This window comes from Penaeus monodon, chromosome 42, assembly GCF_015228065.2.
Source record: "Penaeus monodon isolate SGIC_2016 chromosome 42, NSTDA_Pmon_1, whole genome shotgun sequence".
Classification (NCBI taxonomy): domain Eukaryota; kingdom Metazoa; phylum Arthropoda; class Malacostraca; order Decapoda; family Penaeidae; genus Penaeus; species Penaeus monodon.
The window spans coordinates 21,170,718-21,184,263 of NC_051427.1; the positions used below are offsets into that span (position 1 = coordinate 21,170,718).

At 41.1% G+C, this 13,546-nt stretch overlaps 1 protein-coding gene across 2 annotated transcripts; it reads left to right on the forward strand.

Annotated features, from left to right (window-relative positions):
- Positions 1 to 677: 677 nt before the first annotated feature.
- LOC119599053 (polycomb protein SCMH1-like) lies at positions 678 to 13,336 on the forward strand. 2 transcript variants are annotated; one of them, XM_037948799.1, is made up of 13 exons: positions 678 to 802; positions 1,772 to 1,920; positions 2,134 to 2,419; positions 4,360 to 4,475; positions 4,828 to 5,065; positions 5,209 to 5,394; positions 5,651 to 5,797; positions 7,120 to 7,953; positions 8,072 to 8,272; positions 8,497 to 8,667; positions 9,243 to 9,350; positions 11,039 to 11,184; positions 12,078 to 13,336. In XM_037948799.1, the coding sequence occupies exons 1-13, from the start codon at positions 784 to 786 to the stop codon at positions 12,210 to 12,212; spliced, it is 2,736 nt and encodes a 911-aa protein (XP_037804727.1). In that variant the 5' UTR covers positions 678 to 783; the 3' UTR covers positions 12,213 to 13,336. The 2 variants fall into 2 exon arrangements, with proteins under 2 accessions (XP_037804727.1, XP_037804728.1); XM_037948800.1 differs by having other exon boundaries at positions 2,134 to 2,410; positions 12,078 to 12,311.
- The last annotated feature ends 210 nt before the right edge of the window (positions 13,337 to 13,546 follow it).

Here is a 13,546-nt window from a genome sequence, read left to right on the forward strand (position 1 = left end):
CCAACCTTTCAAACCCCTTAAAAACCCCAAAAATTACCAAAAACATAAAACATAACAAAAACATCAAAAAAAACCAAAAACACTATCAAACCCTAACACCACCACAAAAACCCACCCAAACCCCCCCCCAACCCCCACACAAACTAACAAACCCAACAAAACCAATAACTTTAAATACAATTTTCATAATAAAACATCCAACTCCCCCCCAAAAAAACAAAACACACACACACACACACACACAACACACACACACACACACACACACACACACACACACACACACACACACACACATACACATACACATACACATACATACATACACACATACACACATACACACATACACACACACACACACACACACACACACACACACACACACACACACACACACACACACACACACACACACACACACACACCATGTATTTATCAGAGAAGCCAACAAGCAAAATAGTTAATTTGATTATCTGATTCATCTGATGAAGAATTCCTGATGAGTCTGAAATGTGTTCAGTTGATACTGTGGCTCTGTTTCTTTTTATATTTTTCTAACTGTTGTATTGCATATGGTGTATCCACTCATACTTTGTGTTCTGTCATATTGCAATTTGGATTTTCCTTTTTCTTGTGTTTTTAGGGTACATTTGAAAAAAATATTTTTACCCATAATGGGTTTTCATTGTTGTCTTGGCCTGTAACCTGTATCTTAATAGTTATTTTGCTTATTACTTACAGAAGCAGTGATGGTGAAGTGTTGACAAATCTTGCAAGAAGATGCCAACACCGGGGAGAGGTCAGATATTGTTGCAGTTCTTTGTCATGGACTCCATTAGCTTACTTTAGATGCTCAGATTCTTATTTGTATTATTGTTATTGATGTTTAAATTGGCCTTTATCATATCAGCCTGTGGGCTCTCCTTTCTTCCTTTTCTGCTTCCTGCATTTCCTGTGTCACATCCTCTTCAGAGGAAGGTCATACAAGGTTATGGAAAAACTATAGTAATGGACATGAAGAAAATATGAGTTGCATTTCAGGATAAAAATAGTCTGCAGAAAGTAAAGATGCTTATCAAAGTCTCTGAAACTGCTTACTCAATTAATTCCTCTGATCTCATATTGGCCTCCTGTGCTTCATCCTTTGGCAAAGCTAGACAAACCCTCAGTACATATATTGTAGCAAGATGAAGTTTATTGATTTCTAGGCAGATTTATCATTGAATAATTAACCAGTCCAACCTCTTGTCTTGTTAGAAATACAGGGGGAAAGGCAGTGGCTTTGCAGGAGCGTGAAGTGTGGAGGCTGTGGTGTTGCTTCACACAGTCTGAACTATTACCCTCCTTTGCTTCCTCTCTTGTATCTCTCTCTCTGTTCCTCTGACTTCCTCTCTCACCATGTCTCTCTCCTTCTCTCCTTATCCTTCTCCCATTCTTTTTTCTACTTCTGTCTCCCCCTCCCCCCTCCTCTCTTTCTGTTTTACACCTCCTTATTCCTCTCCCATTCTCCCTTCCACACACACTCTCTCTCTCTCTCTCTCTCTCTCTCTCTCTCTCTCTCTCTCTCTCTCTCTCTCTCTCTCTCTCTCTCTCTCCGTCTCTCCCTCTCTCCCTCTCTCCCTCCCCTCTCCCCTCCCCTCTCCTCTCCTCTCCCCTCCCCTCTCCTCTCCCCTCCCTCCTTCCCCTCCTGTCCTTCTTTCCCCAACATTAACATTGGCATCATCTCCTCTTACCCTAAGCAGATATAAATGTAAATGCTTGCTTCCAGGTCCAGGCAGACCTCCAAAGAACCCACGCACTTGCACGTGGTGTTCGGAGGTGAAGTCACAATTGAAATATGTGTTCCCAACGAGCTCAGGAAAACGAGAATTCTGCTCGGAAACGTGCCTCTCGGAGTACAGAAAGGCTCTTCGGAAGGTAGGATTCCAGTTTAGGGAATTTGGGCTTTGATTTTTTTTTCTCATGGTTTTTATTTGTGTTCTTGGAATATACTTATATGCTATAATAATTTATATTTTTGGACCTCCTTATTTCTTTTGATTATAAAAGGGTGATCATTGTACCATAGCACTTTGATAATGTAGTGACTTTGTGAGCACAGTATGGTAACTCCATGTTTCTATGTCCCAGGGTACTTGTGCCAACTGTGACAATGTCATCCGCTCGACACCAGTCAAGTGCGAGACTTCATCAGGCCGTCGGCGAGAGCTGTGCAGCAATGAGTGCCTTAAGGCCTGGGCCAAAAAAGAGAAGGACAAAGAGCAGCAGGGAGACACGGAGGAAGAAGCAGGCGTGGCCTCTTCATCTTTCTCCTCGATGACGAGCCCGCCATCCAGCATGTCCCCCTCCTCGGGCAACGGTGTGTCACCCAACGAGAAGGCCTCCCTTGGCCCGGAAGCAGCTGCGGGTAGGAAAGGTAGATTGGAGGCCATTTGCTAGTGTGAAAGGAAGGAAGGTTGGCAGTGGGGACCTCCCGGCCAAGACTCCATAGTGGGTCGAGGGAGACGCCAAGGGCCGGTAGAGCTTGCAGCATCTCTGGGGGAAGGGAGGGGTAGTCAGGTTGAGGGGCCTCTTCTCCCTCTTCATGTGAGAAGGGAAATGAATGCTGGAAGGAGTGTTCCAGGCATTTGGTGTCTCCTCTGCACCTGCTCTGGTATGCTTTGCCAACAACTGCCCATGGGTAAGGAAATAGGTGTGGCACGTGACAGCTGTTAGGACAAAGTGGAGAGAACATTATTCAACAGTTCTGTCAAAATAGCATGGAAAAAACATCGAGGTTATATAGGAATGAAAGTTGCATGTCTTGAATGGATGTGTTCACTGTTGCTTTTATTTGAATTTCAACTATGAATGTAAGCTTTGATAGTATCTGTCTTCTTATCTGGTAGAAAGCTGTCTCCTGTAGAATAAGGTTAGATTCCCAAGGATATTCTGAGGTTGAGAGCTTGACTTTTTTTATGTAGGTAATTTGGAAGTTTTCTTTTGAAGTTTTCTTGGGAAGCACAGATTGGAATACACTGTTGTTGGCTGCAAGTTTCCCATCATGTTTCATTCCTGGTGCTTCATTATGAGAAAAGAAAGCTGCCTGGGTAGAGTTTAGAAGACCCATTTGAAGGTGATACAATCACATATTAACCCATTGCCGATTGGTGGCATGTACGCACATGCCATGGCACAGCGGGACCATCTGCCGGGGGCATGTACGCACATGCCATGGTGTATCCATTAACATGCCATGAGTTTTTTTTTTGTTACAATCACGGCAAAAGATTATTTTTTTGCCACTGAAAGTGTGATTAAGTCGGTTTTAACACTCATTTTTACCATGCAAAAACAAACAAAAAAAACAAACAAAAAAAACAATAAACCGACGATTTCAACTCCATGATGCCACACACTGCTTATTTTATTCGGACAATAGACCGAACAATGATCAACTATGGAGTCTATATAACAACAAAAGTATCCTTCAGTCTCGATTTATCAGGAAGTTTGGCAAGTAGAGACATTAGAAAATAATGAAAACTGGAAATGCAACATATCTTCGTAGTATTACGAAGAAACGGCATGGGATGCTGGTATTTGACATGAGTGGTCGCACATGATCGGGCGACGATATAAGCCCCCGGCAGCGAGGCCTGGGCCTCTATGAATACTACCTGTCAGAAATGGGTTAATCTTTCATATACAGAAAGTGTTAATGTTCTTTGTATTTTTTTTCCTTTAGAAGAGTATACCAAATTTATAGGGAAGAAGAACTATGTCAAAAGCACATGAGTTGTAAAATAAAATATTGTTGATTATGATAGGATTTTAAATTCAAAATCTGAAGCACAAATACTGCATAAGCTGTAGTGGATGGGGAAATAGTTGCACTCAGTTTTATAGGAGATGCAGCTGCAAAATCTAAAATACCTTGCTTTTGGGGCAGTTGTCTCTTGAGACTGACTTTGGTAAGTAAGCTGACAGAAGATTGACCTTTTTGGTGCCCTTGATGCCAAGATCTAATGCTGTCTTGTAGATGTAGTCTGATGTCAGTGCATGTCGTATGAAATATGGTCTTGGCTAGAGAATATTTTAACTGGTACTCTATGTTTTTCCTTGATGCTTCATACATAAGTTGGCATACTAAGCATAAGGCATGAATTTATTTCTTTGTTTTTATGTAGTATGAGTTAGAAAAGAGATTATTCCTTTTTTGTCATAAGTGACTTGGATTGCTGTTGGATATATTATGCATAAAGTTTAAACTCATAAACAAAGGAAAAGAGAAAAACTATTTGCATTGGCTTGTACCACGGAAATGAAGTTTCCAAGAAGGAACAAAGGATCGGTTCCATGAGTCTCCCCTTGCAGGGCGGGGTCTGAGTGCCACAACCTTGGCACAGATAGAGGCTGCTGCAGAGTTCAATTGGGAAGACTACCTCAGGGAAACCAACTCCATACCCTCACCTGCCAAATGCTTCAAACAGGTAACGCTTACACTTTCAGACGTTTGGGGCTTTGTTTGCTCTGACTTTTCTCTTTCTTCTTTCCTTCCAATCTCTTCTTGTCACTTGTCTTCTGTTGCTTCATTTTTTGCATATTGTCCTTTTTTTTTCTCTCTTTTTATTCTTTTTTTCCCCTTCTCTTCTGTACTCTCTTTAGTTTGCCTCTCTCCTCTCCCGTTCTCTCTTCTGCTCTTATCCTCATCCATCTCCCTTTTATCTTTCTTTTCTTATTTGCATTGCCATAATTACTTTTAAAAACTGGGGAAAGCTTTGTTGTTGCATCTTGCCTCACTTTAAGCCTCATCTTTCTTTCCCTCCTCTCCCCTTCCCACAGCACAAAATCCCCCCCAAGAATGAGTTCAAGATCGGCATGAAACTGGAGGCACTTGACCCGCGAAACCTGACGTCCACCTGCATCGCTACAGTGGTAGGCACATTAGGCCCTAGGCTGAGACTCAGGCTTGATGGCTCTGACAACAAGAACGACTTCTGGCGCTTGGTAGACTGCAATAATGAGATCCACCCTATTGGACATTGTGAGGAGCATGGAGGAATGCTGCAACCACCCCTTGGTAAGGCTGTAAATATTTTCTTCAAAAAAGTGTGTTGGTCTAAATTTGATTTCTTTCATTATTTGATATGTGTAAATATGCAGGTTTAGGTAAATTTTTATGAAAAGCACAATAATGCAAGTCTTTGTGGATGCTCCTTCTAGGTTTCCGCATGAATGCATCATCCTGGCCGATGTTCCTCCTAAAGACGCTGCAGAATGCAGAGGTTTCCCCTCCACACATTTTCCGCACAGAGCCGCCCACACCTGCCAAGAACTACTTTGAGGTTGGCATGAAGCTAGAAGCTGTTGACAAGAAGAATCCTCAGCTCATTTGTGCTGCAACTGTCGGTAAGTCATAGAGGCAAAGGCCTGCTTTTCTCTTGGCCTTTTAAGAGGGGTCAATTTCTTAACAGTTTTTGGCTTTTGTGATGGTTTGACTTTGTTGCTAATTAAAACATTTTTTGAAGTAATTTGCATCTTACATGTTTTTGTACACATAAAGGTCCAAGGTATATTTTCATTCTTTTAATAACAGCTCTTTTCCTTCATGTTAATGTTGTATATGTTCTTCGCACCTTCATGCACCTCCCTTCCCCACCTGCAGGTGCTGTGAATGGAGATATGATCCATGTGACATTTGATGGCTGGAGAGGTGCCTTTGATTACTGGTGCCGCTATGATTCAAGAGATATCTTCCCTGTGGGCTGGTGTGCTATGTCAGGGCACCCTCTGCAGCCCCCAGGCCAGATGTGTGAGTGGCTTTGTTTTTTCTTTTGGGCTTTCTGAAAGGGATCTCAAGTGTTTGTTATGTCTTTATTTATCATTTCACTCAATCTTCATCAACATTTTGTTTGATGCATTGTTGACTGCGTTTCACTTTTTCCTAAGTAGAGTTCTGAAAGTTTATAAAAAATGGACTGTAAGCACAGGAAAACCAATATGAAACAAAAAGTAAAATAAACTGCAGTGTGAAATTATATAAACATTTAACTTGCACTCTTGAACCTGTGTAAAGGTACCAAAATCTGAAGTTTGTGTGCACTGCTTACAAGAACTAAAGTATACATGATGAGTAGTGCATGTCTACTTTCCAGGCACTGAAACAGGCTGTATTGCCGCACCAGTGCCCTGACGTGCTGTTGAGTCTTGATTTTGATTTACTTCCTGGACTCATTAATGGATAATGTCTGCAAACTCGCCCAAAACTACTAGATAAGATAGGAATAATAAAAAGAAACAGAAGCAGCCAACATGCAGATGATATTGGACAGTTATGAGGACTGGTGTGCTTGATTTTTTAAATGAATTTTTGAAAAATGTTGAGAGCTGGCATTCTTTCTCTCAGTTGCATCATATTGAACATGAAATGCATGACAGTCCTCACCCATCCATCTCAACCTCTCCTGATTCTTTCACAAGGAACCTGGATAAAAATGAAAAGAGATGGATGGCTTAAAATGTGATAAACTCTCGCATCACCTTTTACATAGTTGAACCCTAGTTCCTGACGCCATTGTCACATGTCAGTGTGTATCCCTCTGAACTCGTGTGGCAGTTGATAATTACACTAGGTTTCATAACTTCTGCCATTTGCATGTTTTTTTATGTATTTGATAAAAATGCAGGTATTACACTTTTTAATATTATTTTAAGAATATACAAATAGACTATATACTTGAGCAAACCACTAGATATCAAGGCCCTTGTCAACATTTCCTCCTTTTGTGATGTATTCCAATGGGATATTGTGTATCACTGTTCATTAAATCATTATTTGATATATTTTGGGGGGTCCATATTAATGACAAATGATAGGGATCCCCTTAAAAAAAAAAAATTTCACTGTGTGATAATGTGAAAATAAGGTAATGTGCATTTGTGGAAGATGATCTATATTATCAAAATATCTTTTGACGGATCATATGTGTATGATATCTTTATACCTTGTCATAATGTGTTGATTGTCTTTACCTCTGCCTTACAAAATGTCCCATACATGGATTTATGGTGCAGTGCTCAATATGGTGTGCTTTTGCTTCCCCCAATGTGAATTGCTTCCTTTGGTATCTGCAGGGGGCCCTCCCAGCAGCCGTTACAAGGCACGGGTCCTGAACATCCCTCCTCCCCTGGCTGGTTCCTCCAAGTCCCCAGAAGTGCCCTCAGCGACTGCAGCAAATGACAAGAGCCCCTCGTCTGTGGCCAGCTCCCCCCTGGCAAAGTCGGGTGTCCGTGGCAGGCACCACTCCCCCTCCCCACCCCCAGGCAGCCCCCCCTCTTCCCAGCCGCAGTCCACACCCACCAAGGCGGGCTCGCTGCAGAACTCATCGTCATCAGCAAAGTCATCTACTTCCACCTCCACCAAGTCATCCTCGTTAAGTAAGCCATCATCCACCAGCAAGTTACCCCCCTCATCTTCATCCTCGTCATCACCCTCGCCATCAGCTGCAGCGCTCACAGTCAGTCAGTCGAGCGGCAAGCCCACCTCATCTACTAAGTCATCGGGGTTGCCTGCTATGACCCCACTCACTTCTACGCCCACCAAGACTCCTGCAGGATCGGGAGGATCGGAAAGCGTCAATAGCACCCCCAATGCCAGCCAGTCCACTGTACCACCCCCTAATACGGGAACATCGGCAGCCATCACGTCCTCCACCACGCCTTCAGCCCTCCCACACCCATCTAACCCCAGAACGCCTGAGCCCCCCACATCACCTTCCATCACTTCCTCGCAGAAACCCCTGGGTGCCTCGTCATCCTCCACCACCTCCTCCTCATCCTCCTCTTCGTCCTCTTCGTCACCAATGGTTGCTGGGCCGGAGTCGACAATACCTGTTCCTCAACAAAAATCACCAAGTATAACAGTTACAGAACCAGATACCTCGACTGTCCACAAATTAAGTGCCTCAGGTATGTAGTTCAGGTTTCAAGTTGTTCATATTACAAAAAATCTGAAGTGTCACATATTTAGTACTTTTGGAGCTACTCTTTTTTTTTATTGTCAAAATATAACAAACTTTCTCTCCAGTTGTCGTTTATGTTAATCATGGCTGCACGTGTGGACCATACCTGGACTCTGGTCGCGTGAGCGAGCTCCCTGTCCAGTTTGGACCAGGGAGCCTCAACCGTGTTGTGCGAGAGTCTGTCCAAGCTCTGGTTGATGCCGCCCCTGACCCTCGTGCAGTCACTTCCCTCCTACCTCGTGGCAACGGCAAAGTTATTATTAAAGGTTTGACCTGAGACAGCATATATTTACATATATATATATATTTCTTTTTACTAACTGGGAGGTTTAGGGAGTTTAAGCTTTTCCATTGCTTGTGTGTATGTTTTTTTCCAAAAGATGAAGTATATTGTAATCCTTGTATAGTACATGATAACCTATATCTAGGGAAATATTTGAATTGAGGAGATAGACAAGGGAGGAATTAATACCTCCCTTCACTTTTGCAGATGGGGATGCTGAAACCCATCGACTAACATCTCTAGAGAAAGTGGAGGATTTTTGGAGTGCTCTGGAGTCGCTCTTTGAAGATCTGATGTGCTGTGAGAATTTTTACACACAGCAGCCAATCACCCAGTGTACCAAGTGTGCGCGGCAGAGTCCTGCACAATTCAAAAGGGGTAAGCAACATTTTTGGCCAGTTCATGTTGATAGGGGTATTTATTGTTGCAATATTCTGTCTGTGATCACTGATTTAGTTTATCTGTGAAGTTGTTACAGTTGTGGCAGCATATTCAGTTAAGAAATTTATCCAGTGCCGCCGGGATGGCATAAATGTACTTGCCATGCCCACTGTGAGTATAGTTTATGAATTGTCTTTCATATGGATGGCTCCACAATTGCCTAGTCACCAAAGAGTCAATAGCATAAACTACCTGTCTCATCTGTTTACTCTTTTCCTTGACTTTAGGAATATTCTATTGCCATAGTATTGTTGATAAAATTATAGTAAGTATAATGTCTTTAATGATCATAACATCAATGTTGTTAGCATAAAAAAAAAAAGAAGAAAATCAGAGAAAGGAGAAGTCCAGTGAGGCCACAAGGTCTACTAGTTGAAGCCTTGGTGGCTGAGCACTTACGGAGCTGTCTGTGTGTAGAGACACTTCACAAAACAAAACTACGGTGAACAACATTTTCCCAGCAGTATTGGGTTAAAGGAGAGAAAATTTGAGCTTGAATTATCTGCCCCCAGACCAAGAAGCAGCCCAGCATGTGGCAGTGTCCAACAACAAGCGACCAGCCTCCAGTGAGCCCAGTGATGTCCTCAGTCCGTCAAAAGTTGCCAAACGAGTATTGCAAGGTTAGAAGTTTTTCAAATGAACATTCTGATGCAGAAAATTTTAAAATATATTTTCAAATGTTCATAGAGGGTGTTTTCGTTGAAGACCTAATGTTTCCAGGTACGACTGTCAAAGATCAATTCGAGCATTTTACAAAGTATGGCATTATTAACCTGTTGCATCATGGCAATCACATCACCAAAAATCCGGCCATTAGGCTTACGTGAGCGGCCACTCTGCGAGTGGCTGCTTGTAGACTGGGCGCATGCGAACACGTGCTTGGTGGCAAGACTCTGCCCCTCCTATTTGCAGAGTTATTTACTCTTTTTATGCATAAGCATTTTTAGACTTTTAACCATTTTCTATTGTCCATATTTGCCATTTGATTTGCATTACCCAGATGGTAAATTTTTTTTTTTTCTTTGCACAGACTCCAATCATCTCTAAAGGTAGTCTACAACTCAGTGCAAGAAAAATAAAATTATGTTCACTATGTTACTTTTGTCATTTATTTTTTATTTTTACATAATATTAATTTTTTTGTAAAACAACCTGTGCACTCATGGCAAGTCTTTTCCATCCTCCTGGCCTTCAGCCACAATGTTCACAAGGGCAAGTTCAAGTCACCCGGCCTACAGCAGATTTTCCCATGACGGAATGCTCATGTCACCTGCCCTTGACCCAGATTTTTTCATGATGTGATGGTCACGTCACCTGGATCCAATGGGTCAATGTAATATAAAATGCTCGCAATGTTGAGGCATTGTTGAACATAATTGAAGCTTTTAACCCTTTGCCGACGGGTGGCATGTACGCACATGTCATGGCATGGCGGGACCATCTGCCGGGGGCACGTATGCACATTCCATAGTGTATGTATGGACATGCCATGAGTTTTTTTTGTTACAATCACGGCAAAAGATTATTTTTCTGCCAGTGAAAGTGTGATTAAGTCGGTTTTAACACTCATTTTTACCATGCAACAACAACAACAAAAAAAAGAAAACAACAAACCGACGATTTCAACTCCACGATGCCGCACACTGCTTATTTTATTCGGACTATACACCAAATAGTGATCAACTATGGAGTCTATATAACAACAAAAATATCCTTCAGTCTCGATTTATCAGGAAGTTTGGCAAGTAGAGACTTTAGAAAATAATGAAAACTGAAAATACAACATATCTTCATAGTATTATGAAGAAATGACATGGGATGCTGGTGTTTGGCATGAGTGGTCGCGCATGCTATGGCGACGATATAAGCCCCCGGCAGCGAGGCCTGGGCCTCTATGAATACTTCCCGTCGGAAAATAGTTAAGCAAATCTAATGGTGAATGGATGCTTTCCATAGAATTTACTTTTTGCTTTAATTTTGCAAATTGCAAGGTATACTTTGTTTTATGTTATTGTTGTAATGAAATATTTATTACTTGTCTTTATGTATGGGAGTAAATAACTGTATGTATATACTAGTTTTGTTGTTATTGTCAGAGCAGTTTCCATTTTTAAGGTCAAGTTTTTTCAGAAAGGAATCATGTATCAATCATAAGATTTATATTTTACTCCATGCATTCATTGAACTTCAGTAGTAGACAGAGCAATGCCTCTTTGGTAAATGAAGTATCTGTACATCTAGCTAAGTTAGGATAATGGTCATGGAACCATATTCTTGTCATGCATTGATACTCCTCCTCTCCCCCCAGAGCCATCCCCCTCCTCAGCAAGTGAGCCTGGGCAGAGCCCCCGGCCAAGAGGTGACCCGGCTGAGTGGACCGTAGAGGAAGTCATCACTCATATAGCGGCCACTGACCCTGCACTGGCCAATCATGCTGACCTCTTCAGACGGCATGTGAGTCAACAAAGCCTATGTCTTGGCCTGAGCAGGATCCAGGGCTCTGCTGCTTATTATTACTCTTTTTGGTTCTTTTTGTCTTTTTTTTTCTCTTCTATTAGAAAAATATATTCATGTATATATTCAGTGTTAGTTTTGAGTTTTAATTTTTTACAGCATTTGGGGTCGGTGACACCTCAAGGCTTGTTTTTAAAATGTCAGTCTTTAAGGAAATTTAAGATCAACATTATCAAGAAATCACACATTTTTGAAAATGTACTAACTTTGGCACTATATAAGGAGAAGGAACTTGAAGGGCTTGAAGCATCTGCAAAATAAGACTGGATAAGACACACACATACACACAAACTGGAATGCCAATATACATCCTTGGTTCCAATAAAAGTTTGTAGAACTCAGTATACTACACCTGTTATTTAAAAACTCATCAGAGATAATTGGTTCACAGGATCATCATATTCTTTGTTAATCTTAATCATGCTATTATTGTAATGATGATTATAATGATATTCCTTATTTATTAGTACATATTTATAATAATGTAGGCTTAAAGGCATACATTGATTTTCATACCTCATTTCATATTTTTAATATTTGGTTTCCCATTTTTGTTTTGTATTTGATAGTAGTTTGTAAGAAAGGGTAAAAAAAATTATAATTTTCAGATGGGGGAAGAAAGAAAAGGGGATAAATTAGATTACTAGGGACTTTACCAGAAATTGGTCAAGACACATGGCAAATGGAGCTACAGCAACTCCCAAATTAATTCAATTATATATGCTCTTCCCCAGGCTGGTTTGCTATCTGTATCCCTGGTTCCTTTTGTGTCATGGTCTCTTATCATGGTTCCTTTCTTGTCCTTTTCTGTCATGTCTGCATTCTCTCGACAGGAGATTGATGGGAAGGCTTTGCTGCTCCTCAACAGTGACATGATGATGAAATACATGGGTCTCAAGCTGGGCCCAGCCCTCAAGATCTGTAACCTGATCAACAAAATCCGTGGGCGCAAGCACCTTGTCACCTAACAGCACTGGAGCAGTGTTTTTCACCCAACACTAGGCACCAGAGATAGGAATTACTCAGACTTTGTCTTGTGGAATCATTTAACGAGTGGCTTATCTTTAGTGGTGTTTTATTTTTCATTGCAGTATTTTTTTATTCTTTTTAGGTATGGGGAGCAGTTCCATTATCAGATTTATTAATGTTCAAATAGTTAAAGGAAAATTTCAGACACCCACTAGGAAAAGCATAATGTGCTGGAAACCTCTGGAATGAAATGTGAAGTAGACGTTTTTATGAAATGAAACATCCAAGAATAACAAGCAATTATGCTTGCAGTGGGGTGGTGACGTTGGCAGCAGTGGGTATGGCTTTCATTTGAGTGACGGGTGAGCGTTCTACCTGCAGATTGAAGTCAGATTGTCCTGTTTATTTATTTATTTATTTATTTTTATTTTTCTTTGGACACAAGATAAGCTCTAGGGTTTCATAGATGTGTCCAACAGTGTGTTGAAGATGGTGACAATGTAACTTACTGTTTTGCTCTCATCTGCTGCTGTCTTTGGTTTGTGGGCAGTTGTTTTGTAAGCAAATGACTATCATAACAGGAGAATGAGCCTTACAAAGAAAAAAAAAAAAAAGATAGGAAGAAGATTAAAGAATTTATGTAGATATTTTTATATACAGTCATGCATTTATTGCTTACCATTGCTTGCAATTATAGTGCAAATTACTTTTTGACGTTTACAACTTTGTCGTGTTTGGTGCGTCCCTCTTCCCCCCCTTTCCTCCCTCCCTCCAATGACTCTCTCAATGTTGTAGAATCACCAGTAGTCGTATTTTACTCCTGTTAGGTGTTTCATATCAGCCGTGGAAGTGCGCGCTGGCCATATCAAAACTCACCGATCTTATGCAAGTAAAATCAAGACTTGGATAAAAGGGAGCCAGCTGTGTGGGGTGCCAGCTGTCTCAATGCCTTACAAGTGGCTTCCTTTGTCTTGTCTCTCCCTTGCCCTTTTTTATCTTTTTCTCTCTTCCTCCTCCTAACACTTGTAGTCTTGCAGAAATCTTTGCATTTGCCAGTGGTTGTAAATGTTTACTTTTTCAACTTAGCTTTAGAAGAGCTGTATCACACTAGAAGAAAAAGGGATAAAAAGGGACAAATTGTTTGTGAAATAAAGTAAAGCGATAATTTTGACACTATATTTTGTAAAGAGTAATTTCTATTAGCCGAGATATGACGTGGGAGTGTCTGCCAGCAACATTTTTTACAAATATGTTCTCTACTTGTAGAAGCTTAGGAATGTGTTGAACCTCTGAAGTGTCTTCTCTTGTTTTGTCAAACACATTTCACCATTCT